A 22,327-nucleotide genomic window follows, 5' to 3' on the forward strand; every position below is an offset into this window, starting at 1 on the left:
GCACAAATGTGCACACCCATAGCTATCCGGTTGAGTTTTGTGATAAGCCAAACTGTTACAGATAAATATCTCGTCTCGAAATGTCATTGGGATTTGATTGCAAATTACAGTACAGAAAACGTAAGATTTTCCTGCATAAAAGTAAGGCCTTATATAGGAAGATTTGTCCTGAATGCTTCTCTGTTATCACAAATTTTTTTTCCCCCCTACACCAATCAGTACCAATCAGGAGTGCAAGCTCAACCCAGCAAGTGGAAATTTCAACCTTTAGTCACATATTATGTCAAAGTTAATGACAAAATCTATTTTTGCAGTGGTTGTGTTTAAAATATTTCCCCTTAATATTCTCAAAATACTGTAATTAAAAACAGTTCTGGGACATGCCAATGCATACTCCTTTAATTCTACCCTGTGCCATCTGCTTCCAATGGAAGTGCAATGTCTGTTTGCAGTTACCAATCTTATGAAAAACAGGCTTGTCCCAAAATAGACTGGACCAAAAACCAGAAAACATTTCTATTCAGAGGCATACTTTCAAGCCAATTAACTTTAATCATTATGGAAATGTTTATTTCCCATCTTAGGCTCTTTTCACATGTAAATTTCCTTCAGGGGAGAAGATCGCTTTTATGAATGTTTGAATAGGTCCAATTTGGATTAATCAGGACCTGCTGCCCTGGTTTTGTTCCTATCCCGCGTCCTGGCAGCTTTCTTGATGATACACAGTCCAGGCAGATCTGAATGCACAGCAGGCATATGCCTCCGATTGGATGGAGACCATTTCCTCCTTCTTCCCCTCCCCGCCCTACTCACTGCCCCTCCGCCAAGGATGAGGATGAAAGTAGCCACCTGACTGGTGGGAGCTCTGAGGGAGAGTAAACTGTGTCAGTATGAGGCCCATCTTCCAGAGAGCTCTAGACCTGCCCTCAGACAAAACAGCTTTTAAAAATGGCTTTATAATGACAGAGGACAGTTCAGGCCATGAAATTGAGGCTTGCGATATTAAGTACATTGAGAGAGAGAGAGAGAGCTAGTTCTAGTTATCTTGTATCTAACCAGTGCCTAGCACAGAGCTCAGCACATAGAAAAAGAGAAATACCATCCACTCTCTTAACCATATTGGCCACCTCTAGAGGAGAGCTTCTGCCTGCTTTTGAAATCTGCCAGCACTATACTAAGCACTTGGGAGAGTAAAATATAGCACTGCTCCCTGCCCACAAGGAACTCACAGTCAAGAGGGGGAGGTAGATATTAATCAATCAATCAATCGTATTCATTGAGCACTTACTGTGTGCAGAGCACTGTACTAAGCGCTTGGGAAGTATAAGTTGGCAACATATAGAGACAGGTCCTACCCAGCAGTGGGCTCACAGTCTAAAAGGGGGAGACAGAGAACAAAACCAAACATACTAACAAAATAAAATAAATAGAATAGATATGCACAAGTAAAATAAATAAATAAATAGAGTAATAAATATGTACAGACATATATACATATATACATACATATATACATAATCTAAATAAATTAATTATGGATATGTATGTATGTGCTATGGGACTGAGGGGGGGGTGAATAAAGGGTACAAATCCAAGAGTGAGGGCCATACAAAAGGGAGTGGGAAAGAGGAAATGACAGCTTAGTCAGGGAAGGCCTCTTGGAGGAGATGTGCTTTTAATAAGGCTTTGCTTGGGGGTCATGGATCAAATTGGAATAGTCATACAGAAGGTTTTGGACAAAACTACTGAGATGATAGTAGCGTGGCTAAATGAATTGTTCAATTTCAACTCTGGAAGATGTTCAGAACCCATCTCAGCCACTCGCCTGCTGTTTGACCTTGGACAAGTCACTTCACTTCTCTGGGCCTTTATTTCTTCCCCTGGAAAATGAAGATTAATTCCTACTCCCTTCTTCTTAGACTGGGAGCCCCATTTGGGACTAGAATTGCATCTGACCCGATTATCTTGTATCTGCCCTAGTCTTCAGGACAGTGCCTGGCACATATAAATGCTTAACAAATCAGTCAATCAGTGGTTTCTATTCAATGCTTAGTGTGTATAGAGCACTGTACTAAATGCTTGGGAGACTATACAGAGTTGGTAGACATGTTCCCCGCCCACCATGAGATTACAAATACCTATTATTATTATTCCTCTCCAAGAGGCACCTTCTATGCTACAATCATTAAGTGGCCCCATTTACCAGTTTCATATTTTTGAAATACCGGGAACCTATTATTATTTACTTTGGCATTCTATGCAAAGTATTCATCCAATTCCTCTCTGGCTGGTCCATGTCATTTTCTTGGAACTGGTCAAGACAACGAAGTATTGGACAATCCCATCTAAAAGGGACATCTGGTCTTGTTGGTTGATCTCAGGGCCTGTTAAAACCTATTATTCCTTAAGTAGAATGCTCTTGTGCATTGGTTGTGGGCAGAACCATTGTCAAATAGAACACTACTGAGAAGAGTTTACCCCCAAAATGACTTTGCCTTTTAGTTATGCAGCTGTAACTCCCAGCAAATTCTGTCAAAATATCATCATCATTTACAAAGGGTAGGCTTCAAGCCAGAGCATTTAGGAATAAATGCATTTATGAGTGGTTAAGATAGCATTCAAGGCAGATGATCCTTTTGAACTGGATTTCATTCTGATTTCAGTCCAACCAAACCGAGTCTGTCTGGCTTCTTCCACTTTTTTTTTTGGATCCAGTGATTGATGGCAAAGATTTTCTCCTATTATGCTTGGCAAGGCAGATTCTGCTCCCTCCTCTTACCTCCTCCATCCATCCTTCTTCTGTCTTTGAAAAGACAGAGCAAGGCAGATTTTGGAAGATAGAGCTGGGAAGGATGAATCGGGTCAATTCTCTATTGCCTCGACCAGGGAAAAAATTACTTCTTTTAATATATTTTCTTGTGCTTTGTCTCACTTCATCTTAAAAATTTCAAAGGGTGGGGCTATTCTTGGTTCCTAGCTGTTCCTTCGCAGTCTCATTCACTGGATCTTCCTCTGCTTCCCACCCACTAGTGCGAGTCCCAAAAGGTTCAGTTCTGGGTCCCCTTCTATTCTCCATCTGCACTTACTCCCTTGGAGAACTCATTTGCTCCCATAGTTTCAACTACCATCTCTTCATAAATGATTCCCAAAACTTCCTCTACAGCCCCAACTTCTCTTCTTCTCTGCAATCCCTCATTTCCTGTTGCTTTCAGGATGTCTCTACTTGGATGTCCCACTGACATCTCACACTAACATGTCCCAAACAGGACTCCTCATCTTCCCACCCAAACTCTGTCTCTCCCCTGATTTTCTCATCACTGTAGACAGCACCACAGTCTACCTGTCTCTCAAGTCTGTAAGCTTAGCAAAATCCTTGAATCATCTCTCTCATTCGACCCACATATTGAGTCTGTCACCAAATCCTATTGGTTCTGCCTCTACGTCTCTAGAATCCACTCCTTTCTCTCCATCCAAACCGGTACTATGCTGCTCCAAACACTTATTTCCCACCTAGATTACTGCATCAACCTCCTTGCTGACCTCCCTCTCTCAAGGCTCTCCCCACTTCCATCCATGCTTCACTCTGTTACCCATATCATTTTTCTGAAAAAAAAAATTCACTCCATCTCTTTCCACTCCAAAAATCTCCAATGGTTGCCCTTCTATTTCCGGAGAAAACAGGAACTCCTTACCATCATCAAAAAGACAATCAGCTCTCTGCCTCTTATTTAACCTCACTGATCTCTTAATACAATTTAATCTTCACACTTCACTTTTCTAACACCAACCACCCCTCTGTATCTCTGTCTCATCTATCCCTCCCACTAACCCCTTGCCCATGACCCCCTCAGACCTGAAACTCTCTTCCCCTTCGTATCTGACAATCCACCAATCTTCCCACCTTCAAAACCCTCCTAAAATCACATCTCCATGAGGCCTTCCCTAAGAACTCATTTCTCCTATCTGCCCTCTCCTCTGCATCATCTATTCACACCCCTTAAGCACTTTGAAACTCACCCCACTCCACAGCACTTCATGTACATATCCTAGCACTCTGCCATTTCCCCTTTCTGTGAATGATTTCAGTGACTGTCTTCTCCTGAAGGTTGGCTGGGGGAGTAATCGTAACTACCAACTCCATTGTATTGTACTTTCCTAAGCACTTAGTACAGTGCTCTGTGCACAGCAAGTGCTCAATAACTGTCACTATTTGAAAAATGCCTCACTGAGATGTGGCTTCAGTTAATAAACAAGTGCTGAGGTATGAATGAATAAGTGCAAATATTTGATTCAGTTGAATGTGCAAGAATTAATTTTGATTACTCTGCTTATATTTTTGTGCCAGTCTCCGCTGATAGAATGTAAGTTTCTTGTGGACAAGAAACTTCACAATGCTTAGTATATATTGACCATCAGTTGGGTGCAGTGAGTTCACAGTTTTATTACTATTACTACTACTCCTTTAGAAAGTTTTAAAGAAATTTGTCATTGGCAACGGATCATTTAAAGTCAGGGGGGATTCAGGGAGAAAGTAGAGAAGTGCTTGGATCCAGAAGTTAATCCTGAAGAGTCCAAAAATCCATCATGAATCAAGATGACATGCTCTAAACAGTGATGACTAAGCTCTTGCTTATTAATTAATATCCCATTTGGCAATAAAATATCTCAATGAGACATCTTTAGTGCAGTAGAGGAACCCCATAAACCCACTTCCATGATTAAATTAATGGTAGATAAGGCAATAAGGCTGTTTTGATTCTGGCTTGTTTTGATTCTGGAATTGATGGTTTGTCTTGAAAATTTGAAAGCCTGGAAAGAGATAAATATTGCAAAGTTGACCTTGGGTGGAGCAGAAGACTGGATAATCAGTCTCTTGCTTAACCATATCTTAAAAATAATCCCCATCACTTCACTGTACAGAGTCCGAGTTTCAAAGGATTTTGCAAGGCAATCTTCACTTCTGGGAAGCTGAAACTGGTGGAGAGATAGAGCCATTTGACCTGGGAAGGAGATTACAGCTCATGTCTGTGGTTTCCTTCAGCGATCAGAAAAAAACTATGGGGCTGGTCGTCATCCTTCTAATTGGTCACTCATGTCACAATAACATGTCAGTGGCATGGATTAACTCCAAGCCCTATTTTTGCTGAAATCCTCAGGCAGATAAATAGGCCTTCCAGATGACGCCAAATGCACATTTTATTTGGCAGTGTCTTAACTGTCCAAGCAAATCAACCAAAGTAAGCATCTTATTTTCCCAGCAATAGTGCTCAAAGAGGACGTGCTTGTTTCATTCATCACAGTGAAACAAACATTTGGAGTACAATTGATCCTCTTTATTATCCTGCAAGAAAAATGTTTCCACTGGGTTACTCAAATCCTGCTGTCCTGTAAGAGACAAAGAGACAATCAGCTCATCAAAAAGACAATCAGCTCTCTGCCTATTTAACCTCACTGACCTCTTAATACAACTTAATCTTCACACTTCACTTTTCTAACACCAACCACCCCTCTGTATCTCTGTCTCATCTATCCCTCCCACTAACCCCTTGCCCATGACCCCCTCAGACCTGAAACTCTCTTTCTCTTAGTATCTGACAATCCACCAATCTTTCCACCTTCAAAACCCTCCTAAAATCACATCTCCATGAGGCTTTCCCTAAGAACTCATTTCTCCTATCTGCCCTCTCCTCTGCATCATCTATTCACACCCTTTAAGCACTTTGAAACTCACCGCACTCCACAGCACTTCATGTACATATCCTAGCACCCTGCCATTTCCCCTTTCTGTGAATGATTTCAGTGACTGTCAGATTCCACTGACAGATTAATTGGTTAGTCTACCAGAGAGGCGGCATGCTCAACTGGAAAGAGCATGAGATTGAGAGCCCGGAAAACAGGGTTCTAGCCCTGGCTCTGCCAATTTCATGCTCTGTGACCTTGGACTGGTCACTTAACCTCTCTTTGCATCAGTTTCCTCATTTGTAAGATGGGATAAAATATCTATTCTCCCTCATTAGTCTGTGAGCCTTAGGTGGAATGAGGACTGTGTCCAATATGAGCATCTTATATTTCCCCAGCAATGTTTTACACCCAGTAGATGTGCCATTAATAAGAATAGCAGCACAGTGCTTGACAAGTAACAGATATCTGTGACTATTTATTCAGCGCTTACTAAGTCCTTGGGAGAGTACCCCAGAAATAAGACACGTGATCCCTGTCTTCAAGGAGCTTACACTCTAGTGGGGAAGATGCTAGGGAAAACAATTTAGAAGTACTGGGAGAAGGAGAAAGAACCAGGACAATAGTACCAGTATGTAAGGATGAAATAACTGTGTAAATAATTAAATGTGTAAATAAATGTGCAAATAAAAATGTTCCCTGTAGGCATATGTAGAAAGAAAAAGTGCATTGCAGTGTGGAGCTTGGAGACACAGCTGCAGAGAAGAGATCAGTGAGGCATTCATTCAAATGAGGTGACAATCTGGGAACTGAAGCTTCAAGAAGATTGACAACAAGAAGCAGTAACAAAATAGTACCAGACATTGTGGGTAATAAATGAAACAGTGGCAATCCCTGCATCAATCAATCAGTGGTCTTTATTGAGCACTTATTATGTGCAGAGCACTGTACTAAGCACTTGGGAGAGTACAACAGAATAATCCCTGTCCAAATCATCCAACACGATTTGCTTGTAAACATCCCAGCGTTTAGTTCAGTGCTTGGCACAGTAAGTGCTTAATGAATAGCACAATTAGAAGACTACATGCATGTAAAACTGTTCATATACTCGTCAGCTACACCTCCCTAAATTGATAAAAAAAATGCCATCAGTAGTGTCACCTGCAAACTTGGAGGGCTTACATATTTATTCATGAACCAGCATATTCCCTCTTGGACCAATAAGTCTTCCTGCTGCCCAGAAGCAAATGGAGCATCCTCAAGAATGTTCTAAGAATTCCTGGTTTGCCCCAGTCTGTTTAACCCAATATTTTGTCTTTGGCAGTGGCAATAGGATGCTTGAAGGAATTGTGTGATGCCCTCCAACACATCCAAAGCACTCCAAGCAGGTAATGGGAACACAAACCATCCCAAGAAAAGTACCATTATATAGTTTACATTGGAAATCCAGTCCTCATATTATACTGGACTGGTCCAAGTGCTTTAGTACAGTGCTCTGCACACAATAAGCACTCAATAAATATCATTGATTGATGGATTGATATTGGGGACCACCCTCAGTGATAGCTATGAACCACAGATTGAGACTGGGATCTGAATTTTACTTTGTTCCCCTTGTCCTCTCTGGCTCCACTGTCTTTTCCTGTTCGAATTCCTGTTCCAACTCCCTCCCTCCTCCCCTCCCCTCTTTTTCTCTCCCCCCACAATAGGAGGGAAGTCTGCCCCACTTTGGTTGCCTTTATACCAAAGGAGTGTCTATAAGTCTCCACAACAGCCAGTGTCATGTGACCACAGAAGAGCAGACAGGGAGCCCTGTTGGCATTCAAGCTTTGGAAAAACAGGTCATCTCTCCCCACCACATTCCAATGTTTCCTCAAGGCCCTTGGAGTCACAGGGGTGGAAAATGTTCCCTTCATTTGTCAGCCCAAGGGAAATTCAATCCGTATGTTTCTGATTCATTTACACTTAACTCATCAAAATGTTTTGTAAGAGTTGTTTCCAGTCCAATAGTCCTTATGAGCCTCTTAAAACTTTCCTCAGGGGGCAAGGGAGGAGTAGGGGGTTCTTTCATCCTGGGAATGGTTGGGCCAGAATCAGAGGGAATAAGTAACCTGGAAGTGTGAAGACAGGTCTGAAGGCAGAACCCTTGGGGCAGGAGTGACTGGCCCCTTTTCCTATCTATCGTCCTTGTGACTGACCTTTCGGAATTTTAGCAGGATTTGTGAAAGACCAGGAATGAGCTTGCATGTGCATTGTTTTAAGAGCTGGAGTTTTCCACCCTGCACAGGGACTATTGAGCCAGCAACTGCCCCCAGAAATATTGTCCTGAGGGGTCAAAGGCCTCACAAAAGCCTCTACTCAGCATGGCCGAGTAGAGAAGCAGCATGACCTAGTGAATTGAGACAGGTCTGAGAGTCAGAAGGCCATGGGTACTAATTCTGACTCTGTCACTTGTCTGCTGTATGACTTTGGGAAAGTCAATTTCTCTGTGCTTCAGCTACCTGATCTGTAAAATGGGGATTAAGACTCTGAGTCCCATGTGGGACAGGGACTGTGTCCAACCTGATTAACTTCTATCTACCCCAGTGCTTAGAATGGTGCCTGGCAGTAAGTGCTTAACAAATATCATAGAAAAATTGCACAGGCCTGGGGGTCCTGGAGTCTGATCCTGTCTCTGCCCCTTGCTTGCTACTTGACCATGGGCAAGTCACTTAACTTTCTCTGTCCCTCAGTTTCTTCATCTGTAAAATGGGCATTAAATACCTGCTCTATCTACTTCCCTAGACTGTGAGCTCCATGTGGAACAGGGACTTAGTCTGATGCGGTTCCCTTGTCTCTCCTTCAGGGATTAGCACAGTGCTTGGCACATAGTAAGTGCTTGCTGAATACCACATTATTGTTATTATCACAATTACTTCAGGACAGATTGCAAGGCACTAGAAGTTGAAGGACTATGACCAGAGCAGACACTTACTACTCATCTCTGAGGCAGGTTGTTGCCCAGAAGTCTGTGTGTTTGAGAAGTGGTTCGTGGGGTCCGGTCAGCTTGTGTTTTGGAAAGGGATAGCACTTGTTCTCCTTTTCTCCTCACTTGCTTTCCTCTTCTGTTTATCACACACATATATCAGCACCCTCAGCTCTCCTCTTCAGCCCCCGGGAGACTGACTTGACCCCCACCCTCCAACCTACCAAAGGGTTTTCCTTTCTGCTCTCTGAATCACTTCCCTCCTCCCATTAACCACTGTTGCCTCAGAGAGAAGTTCAGGCATCTGCTCTCTACATCACCTACTCCTCCTTCAGGAATGTTCATTTGGGATGGGAAGAAGAGAGACAGAGCAAAGAGTATCTGAAGAAGGCAGAGAAGTAAGAGCTAGGTTACTACTACTAATAACGATGATGGAATTTACTAAGCACTTACTAGGTGTCAAGCACTGTTCTAAGTAACTGGGGTAGAAATAAGCTAATCAGGTTGGACACAGTCTCCTGTCACACATGGCGCTCACAATCTTAATCTCCATTTTACAGATGAGGGAACTGAGGCTCAGAGAAGTAAAATGACTTGCCCAAGGTCACAGCAAACAAGTGGTGGAGCTGGGATTAAAACCCGGGTCCTTCTGATTCCCAGGTCTGTGCTTATCTCCTAATGTCACTGCCACCTTGTATCTCCTTCATAGCGGGGGCAGAGAGCTCCACAGAGATTCGAACTGGGGGTAGTGGAGCGGTGTCACTTCACTGACACCTGGTTCTCAAATGTCTCGGTACCTCTGATTGCCCACTTCTGGACTGCCCTCTCCCTCTACTTCATCTAATACCAGCCTTCTCAAACAATTTATAACACATTACATATTATAATTTATTAATATGATGAGCACTGAACTAAGCACATGGGAGAGTAAAATAGGCGCAAAAAAACACAATCCCTGCCCTCCTGAGCTTAAATACAGCAGAACTGACAAACACAAATAATTTATTGAGAGAAAGAAAAAGAAAATAGAAAAAAAAACTCATTTAAAAATCCATCTTCCCTCACAGAGAACCAGCTGGTCACCCATCCACCACAACTTCTGGCATTCATGCACGTATCTGTCATCTTGGAACATATTTCTGTTATTTATCCTTTTACACTTGGACTATTTGTGTTTCTCCATCTTCCCCTGTCCTCATCCATCCAATAGAACTGAAAGCTTTTTAAAGGCTGGAAATTTGCTCAATACTTCTCTAATTCCACTCAGCACCTAAGGCAGTGTGTTGACCCAACTGGGCCACTAAATACTGATGATCATGGCATAATTGGGGTAATACTGTTGAAAATTATTGTGTTTTGAATTCCTTGGGGAAAAATGCTCTATAAAATGATAATTTAATGTATTTGCATAGAAGAAGAAGAGAAAAGAATGAGGGTGTCAATTATTTTACTGTCTGCTCCTTTTGTGAATGTTTGCTATGCAAATATATATCAAACATTTACTATCCCAACAATCACAATCTGATGACATAATCTACAAAGGAAAAGGACAATATATAAAAAGGGTGTGTGTAACAGGAAACTGCAGTCCCTTTTATGTGTCTGAATAGCAATTCTGATTGCATAGGCTGATGTATCTTCCACCTGGTGTGCATGTGGAAGATATAAATTTTCAACAGCAACCTCCCTGGGGGGTCACTGTTTGATCTTTAACTTACCTCATCACCCTGCTCTGCAAGGTCATGGGGAGTGAACTGGCCAAGATCATACACTCCCAAACTAATGCAGCCAAACTCCAACTTGGATTTCCTTGCTGTCTGGCCAGGAACATTTTCTCCTGCAGTAGGAGGGCTTCAGTTCAGAGAGTAGTCAGTTAATCAGTGGTATTTGAGTTCTCACGTTGTGCAAAGTACTGTGCAAGAGTACAACACAATAGAGTTAGTAGACAGGAGTAGGAGTTCACAGGCTAGAGCTTGCAGTCTAGTAGTCCTGGTAGGATTAAAAGGAGCATGGCCTAGTGGGAAGAGCACGAGTCTGGGAGTCAAAGGACTTGGGTTCTAATCCTGGCTCCGCCATTAAAATCTGCCGGTCTCACCCCTGCAACATCGCCAAGATCCGCCCTTTCCTCTCCATCCAAACTGCTACCCTGCTGGTTCAATCTCTCATCCTATCCCGTCTGGACTACTGTATCAGCCTCCTCTCCGATCTCCCATCCTCTTGTGTCTCCCCACTCCAATCCATACTTCATGCTGCTGCCCGGATTGTCTTTGTCCAGAAACACTCTGGGCATGTTACTCCCCTCCTCAAAAATCTCCAGTGGCTACCAATCAATCTGCACATGAGGCAGAAACTCCTCACCCTGGGCTTCAAGGCTGTCCATCACCTCACCCCCTCCTACCTCACCTCCCTTCTCTCCTTCTCCAGCCCACCCCGCACCCTCCGCTTCTCTGCCGCTAACCTCCTCACCGTGCCTCGTTCTCGCCTGTCCCGCCATCGGCCCCCAGCCCACGTCCTCCCCCTGGCCTGGAATGCCCTCCCTCCTCACATCCGCCAAGCTAGCTCTCTTCCTCCCTTCAAAGCCCTACTGAGAGCTCACCTCCTCCAGGAGGCCTTCCCAGACTGAGCCTCCTCCTTCCTCCCCCATCCCTCCCACCTTACCTCCTTCCCCTCCCCACAGCAAATGTATATATGTTTGTACATATTTATTACTCTATTTTGCTTGTACATATTTACTATTCTATTTATTTTATTTTGTTAATTTGTTTTGTTTGTCTCCCCCTTCTAGACTGTGAGCCCGCTGTTGGGTAGGGACCGTCTCTATATGTTGCCAACTTGTACTTCCCAAGCAGTTAGTACAGTGCTCTGCACACAGTAAGCACTCAAATATGATTGAATGAATGAATATTCAATCTGTCACTAAATCCTGTTGGTTCAACCCTCTCCTCTCCATCCAAACTGCTACCGCATTAAGCCAAGCACTTATCCTATCTCACCTTGATTACTATATCAGCCTCCTTGCTGATCTCCCTGACTCCTGCTTCTCCGCACTGAAGTCCATACTTCTCTCTGCTGCCCAGGTCGTTTTTCACTTAAATCACTTAACTCTCCTGTGCCTCGGTCAACTTATCTGCAAAATGGGGATTAAGACTGTGGGTCTCACGTGGGACAAGGACTGTGTGCAATTTGATTAGCTTGTATCTACTTCAGCACTTAGTGCAGTGCCTGGCTCTTAGTAAGTGCTTAACAAATAGCATTAAATGAAAAAAGCAAGATGAATCCAAGGTCTGTCACAGAGAACTGACACTTGTGATGTTTCCATCATCTCTCTTCCTGATATTTATCAACTTTTTCCCACTACACCCCAACTTGCAGGTTTTGTTCCTCCCAAGCCAATCTTTCTACCCTGTTCTGGACTCTTCCATCTCCAGCCCACTTGCCTATTCCCTCTCCTTCACCTGGGAATTATTTATTCACCTCTCCATCTGTCCATTCTCTTTCCTCTCCAATTTTTAAATGATTTAGTGTCTGTCTCTCCCCTGTTAGACTGTAAGCTCTTTGAAGGCAGAAATTGTGCCTCTCTCCTCCTTTGTATTCTCTCAGCTGCTTGGAACAGCTCTGTAAGCTTCAACTGATACTCTTGATGGGTTGATAGAGAATGTGATATCAAAATGCAAAATCAAAATGGCCTACCTTGGAATTAGCTTTTTGAAGAAACAAGAGCCTGACCTTTCCTTTGGGTTTTATTTAGCATTTTGTTTCCTCATTTAGGTGGCAGCAGATTTGCTACTTCATTATCAAGGACTTATCTTCTAGGGATGGTGTTCCCATGCAGTGTTATAGCAAGATACATAACTAGAAGACTTTTTCTTGGCCTCAGAGGTTGGAGATTTAGTTTTGATAGATTCCACATGAGGACAGAGTTCCAATCTTTGCTGGCTGCTGATGTCTAATTTGTCATTTTGAAGCAGCAGTTGTAGTCTGCACACTAAAATAATTATTTCTAATTTCTTCAAGGATTACTTTAACAGATTCATTCTCTGATTGCCACTTGAGAGATGAAGAGTGGTGGAGTCTTTAATACTCCACACCAATGGAGGAAAAGTCTCCAGAGTGGGGAGTTCACCATCAACATCTTGCCCTACCACATCAGCTGTTTTGGTTAATGACAGCCAAACTCCCCCATGGTGTTGAATAAATCAACAAGAAAGCAGCTCCCTGCAATACTCTGGGAACCGGTCTTACCCAAAGGCAGCTGCCCAATGTCTTTGAGTGTCACTACATCAGGAAGCATTTTGCCTATTCAAAAATTGGTAACCAAATTAAGTTGGGGTGGAGAGGGGGCAGAGGGAGAAGTGGGAAAGGGAGAGGAAAAGAAAGATTATATTGTTGAACTATAAATTAGAAAAATGAAAATTGTCTTTTTATATCTTCCCCATTAAGAACCCTTCTTTTTATACTTTCCCAACTCCAGATCTGCTAAAACTGTGATGTAGGTCTTTTTCATTCATTCATTCAACTGTATTTATTGAGCACTTACTGTGTGCAGAGCACTGTACTAAGGGCTTGGGAAGTACAAGTTGGCAACATATAGGGATGGTCCCTACCCAACAACGGGCTCACAGTCTAGAAGGGGGAGACAAACAAAAAAACAAAACAAGTAGACAGGTCTTAGACATGGGTCCTGATGAAGTACAAAATAGAAAAAGATGGGAGGAAATGAAAGTTCTTGTTCTTTCTCATTTCCCTGAATATGAACATATTTAAAAGTCTGCACCAAGTTCCATAGGCTGCATATTTTCCTTATTAAATATTTTCAAATCATAGGACTTCCTTTAAAAATGCTTAAAAACCCTAACTGTGGTGGAACTTAATCTTTTGGGCCTCAATTTGAAGGAATTATTTTAATGATATCCCAAGGATCCCTTGAATGGAAGGAGTTATGCAGCAACTCAAGAAAATATCCATAATTCCTTCAAATGGGACACCTCTCCCCCTCAACCCTGCTGGTTGTTCTGTTAATATATTCTGCTAATTGCGACGAAAGACAATGAAATGTAGAAAACTAAATGATATAATGGTAAGATGTGGTTCTCATGACACTTCTCCTGTATAAAATAAACCCATGGATTTAGAAACTGATAGACAAATTTGGATAAACCATAAGTGTTATTCTGTCCTCAGGAGGCCTGTTGCTCAGAGAGGGGAATTTTTTTATGGTATTTGTTAAGTTCTTACTATGTGTCAAACTCTGTTCTAAGCACTGGGTACTTAAGTATGCAGTTAATTAAGTACCCAAGTTAATTAGGTTGGACACAGTCCCTGTCCCACATGGAGCTCACAGTCTAAGTAGGAGGGAGAACAGGTATTTAATCTCCATTTTACAGTTGAAGAAACTGAGGCATAGGGAAGTTAAATGGGGATTAGAACCCAGCCGGGATTAGAACCCAGGTCCTCTGACACCCTAGCTTCTGCTCTTTCCACTAGGCCATGCTGCTTCTCTGAAAATGGTGGCTTGTTCTAACCACTCTCTGTGTCTCCCCTAAAACTGGCTCTGAGAGTAGAGCTTGGGGCCAGAGATGTAGAGGAGTTTTCTCTCTCTTCCCTTCTCTCCGGCCCCAGGAATTTAAGCGGAAGAGTCTTGGGTTCAGGCAATTCTGCTCTTTAAATGTCCCTGCTCCTGGATTGAACATAGAGGCTGTTGCATCCCGGATCCAAAATCTCCCAGATTCCATGTGGGGAGGGCCCAGTTTGAATAGGTGTGAGAGCAGAATTACTGGCGTAGCAAGTGGTTCTGGTCCATCCAAAGGTATGGGGAGACTAAAATGATCGCTTTTCCGGGGATGCCAGATGCTGCGCTCATATTAAGACCCATATAACTGAAGTCCTTCAAGTATCCTTGTAGAAATCTTTAGAGTAGAGACCCTCACTGCTGGGAGCTTCAGTAGTCCCTAAAACACCATACAGCTGGGAACCCAGCAGTCATAATTGGGCTGCTGAGAATCCCTCACCAGCTGCACCCCAAATCTTTTTGCCTTTGGGGGCCCCTATATCTTGGGAGAGAAGATGTCCCATTGAGAAACAGGGGGATTGGCTTAGGGGAAAGGGAATGGGCCTAGGAATCGGAGACCAACATGGGTTCTAATCCCGGCTCTGCCAATTGTTATCTATATGACTGTGGGCAAGGCACTAAACTTGTCTGTGCTTCAGTTTCCTCAACTGTAAAATGGGGGTTCAATATCTGTTCTCCCTCCTATTTTGACTGTAAGCCTCATGCAAGACAGGGACTTGTCCAGCCTGATTAACCTACATCTACCCCAGGGCTTAGAACAGAGTTTGACACATGGGGTAAGTATTCAAAAAATACAATACTACTACTACTGATAATAATAATCCCATGGTGGGGTGGGGAGTGGGGTCTTATTGACAATCCCTATGAACAGAGCTCATTTCATCGATGAAGGATCCAAAATGAGAATGACCTCCTAGTATAGAAGAAAAAAAAATCAGTCCTCTAGACTGTAAGCTCATTAGAGAAGCAGTGTGGCTCAGTGGAAAGGGCACGGGCTTTGGAGTCAGAAGTCATGGGTTCAAATCCCAGCTCTGCCACTTGTCAGCTGTGTGACTTTGGGCAAGTCACTTAACTTCTCTGTGCCTCAGTTACCTCATCTGTAAAATGGGGATTAAGACTGTGAGCCCCCCGTGGGACAACCTGATCACCTTGTAACCTCCCCAGCGCTTAGAACACTGCTTTGCACATAGTAAGTGCTTAATAAATGTCATCATTATTATTATTAGTGAACTTACCTTCTAATTTTGTTATACTGTATTCCCCCAAGTGTTTAGCTCAGTGCTCTGCACATAGTAAGCACTCAATACTATTGATTGATTGATCTCAATACTATTAATTGATTGGTTAAGGGTCAAGGAGAAGACAGAATGGAGTGAAAAAACAATTGTTTAACTCCTTCCAGCAAGAAATTGGAATTTGTCCTAGGGGCAAATACTAGTTTTGACTTAAAGTCTGCCCTTTTCTTGGATTCTGTTTCCCTTTTGATATGTATGTCAGAAAAAACAGGCACTGGATGTTCCTTGCTGACTAAAATCACATCTGGCCCTGGGAGCAGAGAACGGGTGCTCCTCATGGGACAGCTGAAGACAATAAATCTGACTTAATGACCTACCGGCTCCCTACTCCAAATTTCCATCCTCTCTGATGCCATTGTCTCTAGTCTCCCAGAATGCCCTCCGCATGCTCTGAATATTAGGAAACCTTCAAAGATTCTTAATAAGGGTTTTCATCTTGTCCAAATCTCACTTCACCAGTTTTTTCTTGAAGTGGAATCCATATCTATTTCAAGGGAAAAGTCAATTTTTAAAATCTTCAGTGATTTTTTTTCCCCTTAACTAAATGGGAGCGTGAGTTATATAAACAGAGTCTCATTTTAACCTGATTTTTATCCAGCCCCTGCCTAGAAGAAGAATGTAAAACATGTAAAAACATGTTTTTACCAAGAAGCCTCCTGCCACATTTTGGGAATGCCACCTAATCAGGACCAATAAAAATGGCTATTCCCTCCCCAAATTAAAAACTAGAGCCAACCCCGTAGTGGTGAGACTCCAATCCAGGCCCAACAGGAATTTCCAGGACCAAACTTTCTGGCTGCCTTCAGAGACTTGGGCCGCTCTTTAAGATAGCTGTGGTGGGGATTATTAAAGAGCAAAAAATATGTCTTCTGTGTTGTCACTGCCTGATGCATAGTACTCAGTAAGGCCTGAAATTGAGGAACAACAAGCCCTAGTGGATGGAGCATAGGGCTGTGAATCAGAGGACGTGGGTCCTAATCCTGACTCGGCCACTTGTCTGCTTTGTGACCATGGGCAAGTCACTTAATTTTTCTTTGCCTCAGTTTCCTCATCTGCAAAATGGGGGATTAAGACCATGAGCCCCATGTGGGACATGGGCTGTGCCCAATCTAATCAGCTTGTATCTACCCCAGTGCTTACACTAGCCTTGACACATGGCAAGCGCTAAACTAATACCACAAAAAAAAATTAAAATTGAAGGGATGGGAAGGAAATCGAAAACAAATTAATCTAGTTTTCTCTCTCCATGGTTCTCCTTTAGTTTAATCTTTGTTAGGGAAATTAAAAGTTGATCTTATCGGACTTTGGATTGAAGACCTTTTTTGTTTTGACGTGAAAGGAAGATTCTGGAAAATGTGATTATCTGTGATATGAGAAGAAGAAAGTGAGTCAGAGGGGGTCTTTCTCTTACTGCTGAAGTCCCATATATGTCTATCTCAATCATGACCAGCAGAGGAACCAAAGCTAGAAGCAGCTGCAGTCAATAAATCAGTGGTATTTACTGAGCACTTAACTGTGCAGAGCACTGTACTAAGCTCTTGGGAGAGTGCAACACAAAAGAGTTGGTAAACACATTCCCCGTCCACGGAGCTTACGGTCTAAGAGGGTGAGGCAGACATAAATAGAAATAAATAAATTCCAGTTTTGTACTTTAGTGCTGTGGGGAGGAGGATCAATCAATCAATCAATCGTATTTATTGGGAAGTACAAGTTGGCAACATGTAGAGACAGTCCCTACCCAACAGTGGTCTCACCTGCTTAAAGGGTACTGATCCAAAATCAGCGGTGACGCAGAAAGGAGAGGGCGAAGGGGAAATGAGGGCTTAGTCATAGAAGGAAGAGATGTGATTTTAGTAAAGCTTTAAAGGTGGAGAAAATGGTGATCTGCTTTAAGTGAAGTGGAAGGAAGTTCCGGACCAGTGGGAGATCATTATCCCAATCAAATGGGAGACAAAAGACTTGGGGATCAGTAGTGTAGCTGTTGACTTCGGGGCCGAAATTTCAAGTGGAAGGAAGTTCCAGGCCAGTGGGAGGACATTATCCCAATCAAATGGGAGACAAAAGACTCGGGGATCAGTAGTGTAGCTGTTGACATTGGGGCCGAAATTTCTGGGAGTCGAGTGCTGGGAACTTTCAAAATCTGTTTTCCTAAGAGCACATCCCCTGTGAAGTCTCTGGATTCCACCTCCTTCCCTTACTGTAAGTAGTGGTAGAGCAAGGCATTTTAAATCTTGATTTTCAGTGACATCTAGTGTTTCAGTGTAGGAATGAAAAGAAGACCAAGGCTCAGTGCTCTCTCCTCCCAAACAGGCTGCCTCAGTGCGTGGCAAGACTCCCTCCAGGCTGTGCTGATGGTTGGCTGCCCAGAGGACAGGAATGGCCCATGTCCCCTTCACTCTAGGCTGCACACCCATGTAGTTCAATCAATCTGTAGTTCAATCAATCACTCGATCACCTCACCCCCTCCTATCTTACCTTGCTGCTTTCCTCCTGCAGTGCAGCCCCAATGCTTCACTCCTCTAATGCCAACCCACTGGCTGTACCTCGATTTCATCTATTTGCCACCTACCTCTCACCCACATATGTTATACTGTACTCTCTCAAGCATGGAATACAGTGTTCTGCACACGAGTGCTCAATAAATATGATCAATTCATTCGTCTCTGACAGGTGACCACTCACCCCACCTTCAAAGCCTTATTGGAAGCACATCTCCATGAGGCCTTCCCCATGTGTTCTTCTCCCACTCCCTTCAGTGTCACTCTTGTACTTGGATTTCCACCCTTTACTCACTCTTCCCTCAGCCCCACAGGATTTATGTACATAACTGTAATTTATTTATATTAATGTCTGTCTCCCCCTCCAGACTGTAAGTTCACTGGGGGCAAGGAACATATCTACCAACTCTGTTATATTGTACTCTCCCAAGCACTTAGTACAGCACTCTGCACAAAGTAAGCACTCAAGAAATACCACTGATTGATTGATTCTCAATGAAAAGAATGGGGGCTGGATGTATAGACACCTGCTTCACATTCCTTAGCTGGTCCTGCCTGTGTCTCCAAGTCAAAGTGGTCCACCTTTTCTGCCAGATTATATCACCTGGTACTAGCGCAGAAGCTTCTACTCTTCAGTACTTTCCCTCACTTTCTTCTTCCATCTGTACCCACCCCTTCACCCATCTAAAAGCAAAATTCCCACTGTGTGAGCCCTGTGAATCTCATATGACCACTGGATTCTGGGCACTGTCAATCCATCAGTGGTATTTATCGAGTGTTTCCTGTGTGCAGAGCACTGCACTAAATGCTTGAGAAACAACAGTACTACCACCACAGTACTAACAGTACAACAGCTGTGTGACTTTGGGCAAGTCACTTAACTTCTCTGTGCCTCAGTTACCTCATCTGGAAAATGGGGATTAAGACCGTGAGCCCAATGTGGGACAACGTGCTTACCTTGCATCTACCCAGTGCTTGGCACCTAGTAAGCACTTAACAAATACCAAAATTATTATTATTATTAACAGAGCTAGACTTGATCCCTGGGCTCAAGGAGTTTACATTCTAGAGGGGAGATAGACATTAAAATGAATTACAGATCAGGGGGAAATGGCTGAGTGTAAAGGTATGCACTTAAGTGCTCCGGGGCTGGGGTGAGGATCAAAATTCTTAAAGGGCACATAGACAAGTGAGTAATGAACACAGGAAGGGAGGGTGGAGAGGGGTAATGAGTTATTAGTAAGGAAAGGCCCCTTGGAGGAAAACCTTTCCCCAGCTTTATCACTACAGTCCCTTTACTCTCTTAAGTAGTCTTCTAGACTGTGAGCTCACTGTTGGGTAGGGACTGTCTCTATATTTTGCCAACTTGTACTTCCCAAACGCTTAGTACAGTACTCTGCACACAGTAAGCGCTCAATAAATATGATTGATTGATTGATTGATTAAGTCTCTACCTCTCACTCTCTCTGACTAGGTGACCAGATGTCTTGCTTTAGCTGCTTACCAGCTTATCAGTTTACCAGAGAAGCAGGCTGGTTTGGGGGTCCCTTTCTGGTTAGCCCAGAGGGTCCTGGATTTTGTTGCACTTCCTGAGCAGCTTCATGAATGTCATCAATGAGCCAAGTTCAAATTAAAGACAGGATTGTGAGTGATAAGGTCTTCCAGGAGGGAGTTAAATATATATAGAACATGTGCAATTAACAGCCTTTTCTTTTTTTAAAAAAGCCAACACCAGGTTAGAGGGTTTATAGTCATCCAATCTCTGACTCAACCTATCTATGACTGACTGCTTTCATCTTTTTTTCTGCGTATGTGTCCTGCTCTCTCTGTCTGCTTGTATCTCTCTGAGACTTCCCCTGGGCTTCAAGACTTCTCAGCTTATATATCAACTCTCTTCATCTCTTACTCCTCAACTTCCTCCATGCTAAGCTTCTAATTGTACCTTGCTCACAACTCTCCCACCTCCACCTCCTTGCTCATTAGAGAAGCAGCATGTCTCAGTGGAAACAGCCCGGGCTTTGAAGTCAGCGGTCATGGGTTCAAATCCTGGCTCTGTCAATTGTCAGCTGTGTGACTTTGGGCAAGTCACTTCACTTCTCTGTGCCTCAGTTCCCTCATCTGTAAACTGAGGATGAAGACTGTGAGCCCTCCGTGGGACAACCTGATCACCATGTAACCTTCCCAGTGCTTAGAACAGTGCTTTACACATAATAAGCACTTAATAAATGCCATTATTATTATTATTATTATTCCTCCAGCCTGGACCTCCTTCCCTGACTCAAGAGCTCTCATATTCAAAAATTTCCTCAAAACCCACTTCCCCATTTGATCCCTTAAACCCCAAATTATATCAATCTGTAAATCACCTTTCATTTCATTTGTGTTTTTATTCTTATTCTCAGCACTTCTGTATATACATATATTCAATTGTGTACTCAATTATTCTGGTTATTCTAGTGCAGGAGGCACATATTTACACTTAGAGTGTAAGCTTCTTGTAGGCAAGAAATGTGTCTCTTACTTCCATTGTAATTTTAAAAGGACAGCACTGCACCTAGTGGGTGCTCAATAAATACCATTATTTCTACTCCCACTACTAATCACTTTACTGCTCTATTTCTCTATTTTTCCCATCTCCATCATTGATGAAGTCCAGTGGTGAGACAGTGTCCAGGATTACTTATACCTCAAAAGATCTCTTCGTGTCTTCTACTTCCTTTGAGTCTGACAGATTCAACCAATCTGCATGCATAAATACAAAGGATATAGCATAAAAACATTTCATAGCCATAAACAACAGTGGCAGAAACATTGACACATGTGTATGTTTAAATGTTTCTGTCATCTGTGTTTATGGAAATGTATGTCTTTCTTCAGCCAGAGTTATTTATGTGTAAGTCCTAGGGAAGTAGGGAGGTGGGAAGGATAAAAATTGTGGGGAGGATATTGGAATATTCTCAAGTCTGATTTTTCTACACTCAGTTCTTCCATTAGATGTGTTTTCACTAGACTTTTGGATAGAATGCTGTTAGGGATTTAGACACATGTTATGGGAAGAACTTTATCTGGGTAGAGCATGATACATTATTGGAAGAAATAGTTTTGTACATGGTGTTGGTCAAGGCTTATATACTATGAGTTTGCCAAGTTTGCCAGTCTGCTTAAAATAGTTGGAGGAGATGAATACACTCCTTTCTTTAATAAAGAAGATGCAACAATTTCAAAAGATATGCCTAGGCTACAAAGGCAAATTCAAAGTATAGAATTAATCAGTGGTATTTACTGAACACTTACTATGTGTGGAGTACTGTACTATGCGCTTGGGACAGTATGACACAACAGAATTGGTAGACAGGGTCCCAAGTGCTTAAAGGGTACAGATCCATGAGCGGGAGCACTTAATGCACATAGTAAGTGCTCAATAAATACAATTGAATGAATGAATATGGAGGTAGAGGGAGTAGGTGGAATGAGGGCTTAGTCTGGAAGACCTCTTGGAGGAGATGTATTTTAATATGGCTTTGAAGATGGGGAAAGTCTGTTATGTATGAAGGGTGAGTAAGAGGGAGTTTCAAACGAGAAGGAGGATGTGGGCAAGGGCTCTACTGTGAGATAGATGAGATGGAGGTACCGTGAGTAGGTTGGTGTTAGAGGAGCGAAGCATGCAAGCTAGCATGTAGTAGGAAATCAGTGAGGTAAGATAGGAGGGAGAGAGCCGATGGAATGGTTTAATGCCGATGGTAAGGAGTTTCTGTTTTATGGGCAACCACTGGAGGTTACTGAAGCGTGGGAGACGTGGACAGAACTGAAACGTTTCTACACAAATAATCTGTGGTGGTGGTTCCCACTTAATGGGAAACTATGTCTTCTCTTCTTCTGCAGGTTCTGTAGACCATAATTCATAGTTAGTGATTGGTCAGCCCTATGGACAATCAATTATATGTCTTATTCTGGAATGGAATCTTTGAGCTGGTTGTTTAGTTGCCATAGCAACTCTGGCATCCCTGTGCCCTCTGACATCCCCTCTCATGGGACTCGATCTCTTTATGTTCTCTTTGTTGGGAAGAGGAATTTGACTGGCCATCCTCTGTCACATCAGCAAAGAGAAGTGAGTGATTCCCACCAACCCTCCACCCTCGGCATCCGACCACCACTATTGGAAACTACAACAGTACAGACTGAAATGACCATCCTGGGTGGCTTCTTGCCACACCATGGTTCTTGTGCTGGTGGGGATAGGGACAACCTGAATCATAATATTAGAGGCACTGAATCCACGGCCCTAATCCTTCCAACATCTAGCAACTGTCACTTCTGCTTT

General features: G+C 42.9%; 1 protein-coding gene across 1 annotated transcript in view; it reads left to right on the forward strand.

Moving 5' to 3' along the window:
* MROH9 (maestro heat like repeat family member 9) overlaps positions 1-22,327 on the forward strand; it is a 79,324-nt gene that overhangs the window by 29,388 nt on the left and 27,609 nt on the right. The window contains 1 exon segment of the mRNA XM_038758589.1: positions 7,004-7,067. Within this exon segment, the coding sequence (XP_038614517.1) occupies positions 7,034-7,067 (34 nt within the window). The 5' untranslated portion in view covers positions 7,004-7,033.

Source organism: Tachyglossus aculeatus, chromosome 16 (genome assembly GCF_015852505.1).
Source record: "Tachyglossus aculeatus isolate mTacAcu1 chromosome 16, mTacAcu1.pri, whole genome shotgun sequence".
Classification (NCBI taxonomy): domain Eukaryota; kingdom Metazoa; phylum Chordata; class Mammalia; order Monotremata; family Tachyglossidae; genus Tachyglossus; species Tachyglossus aculeatus.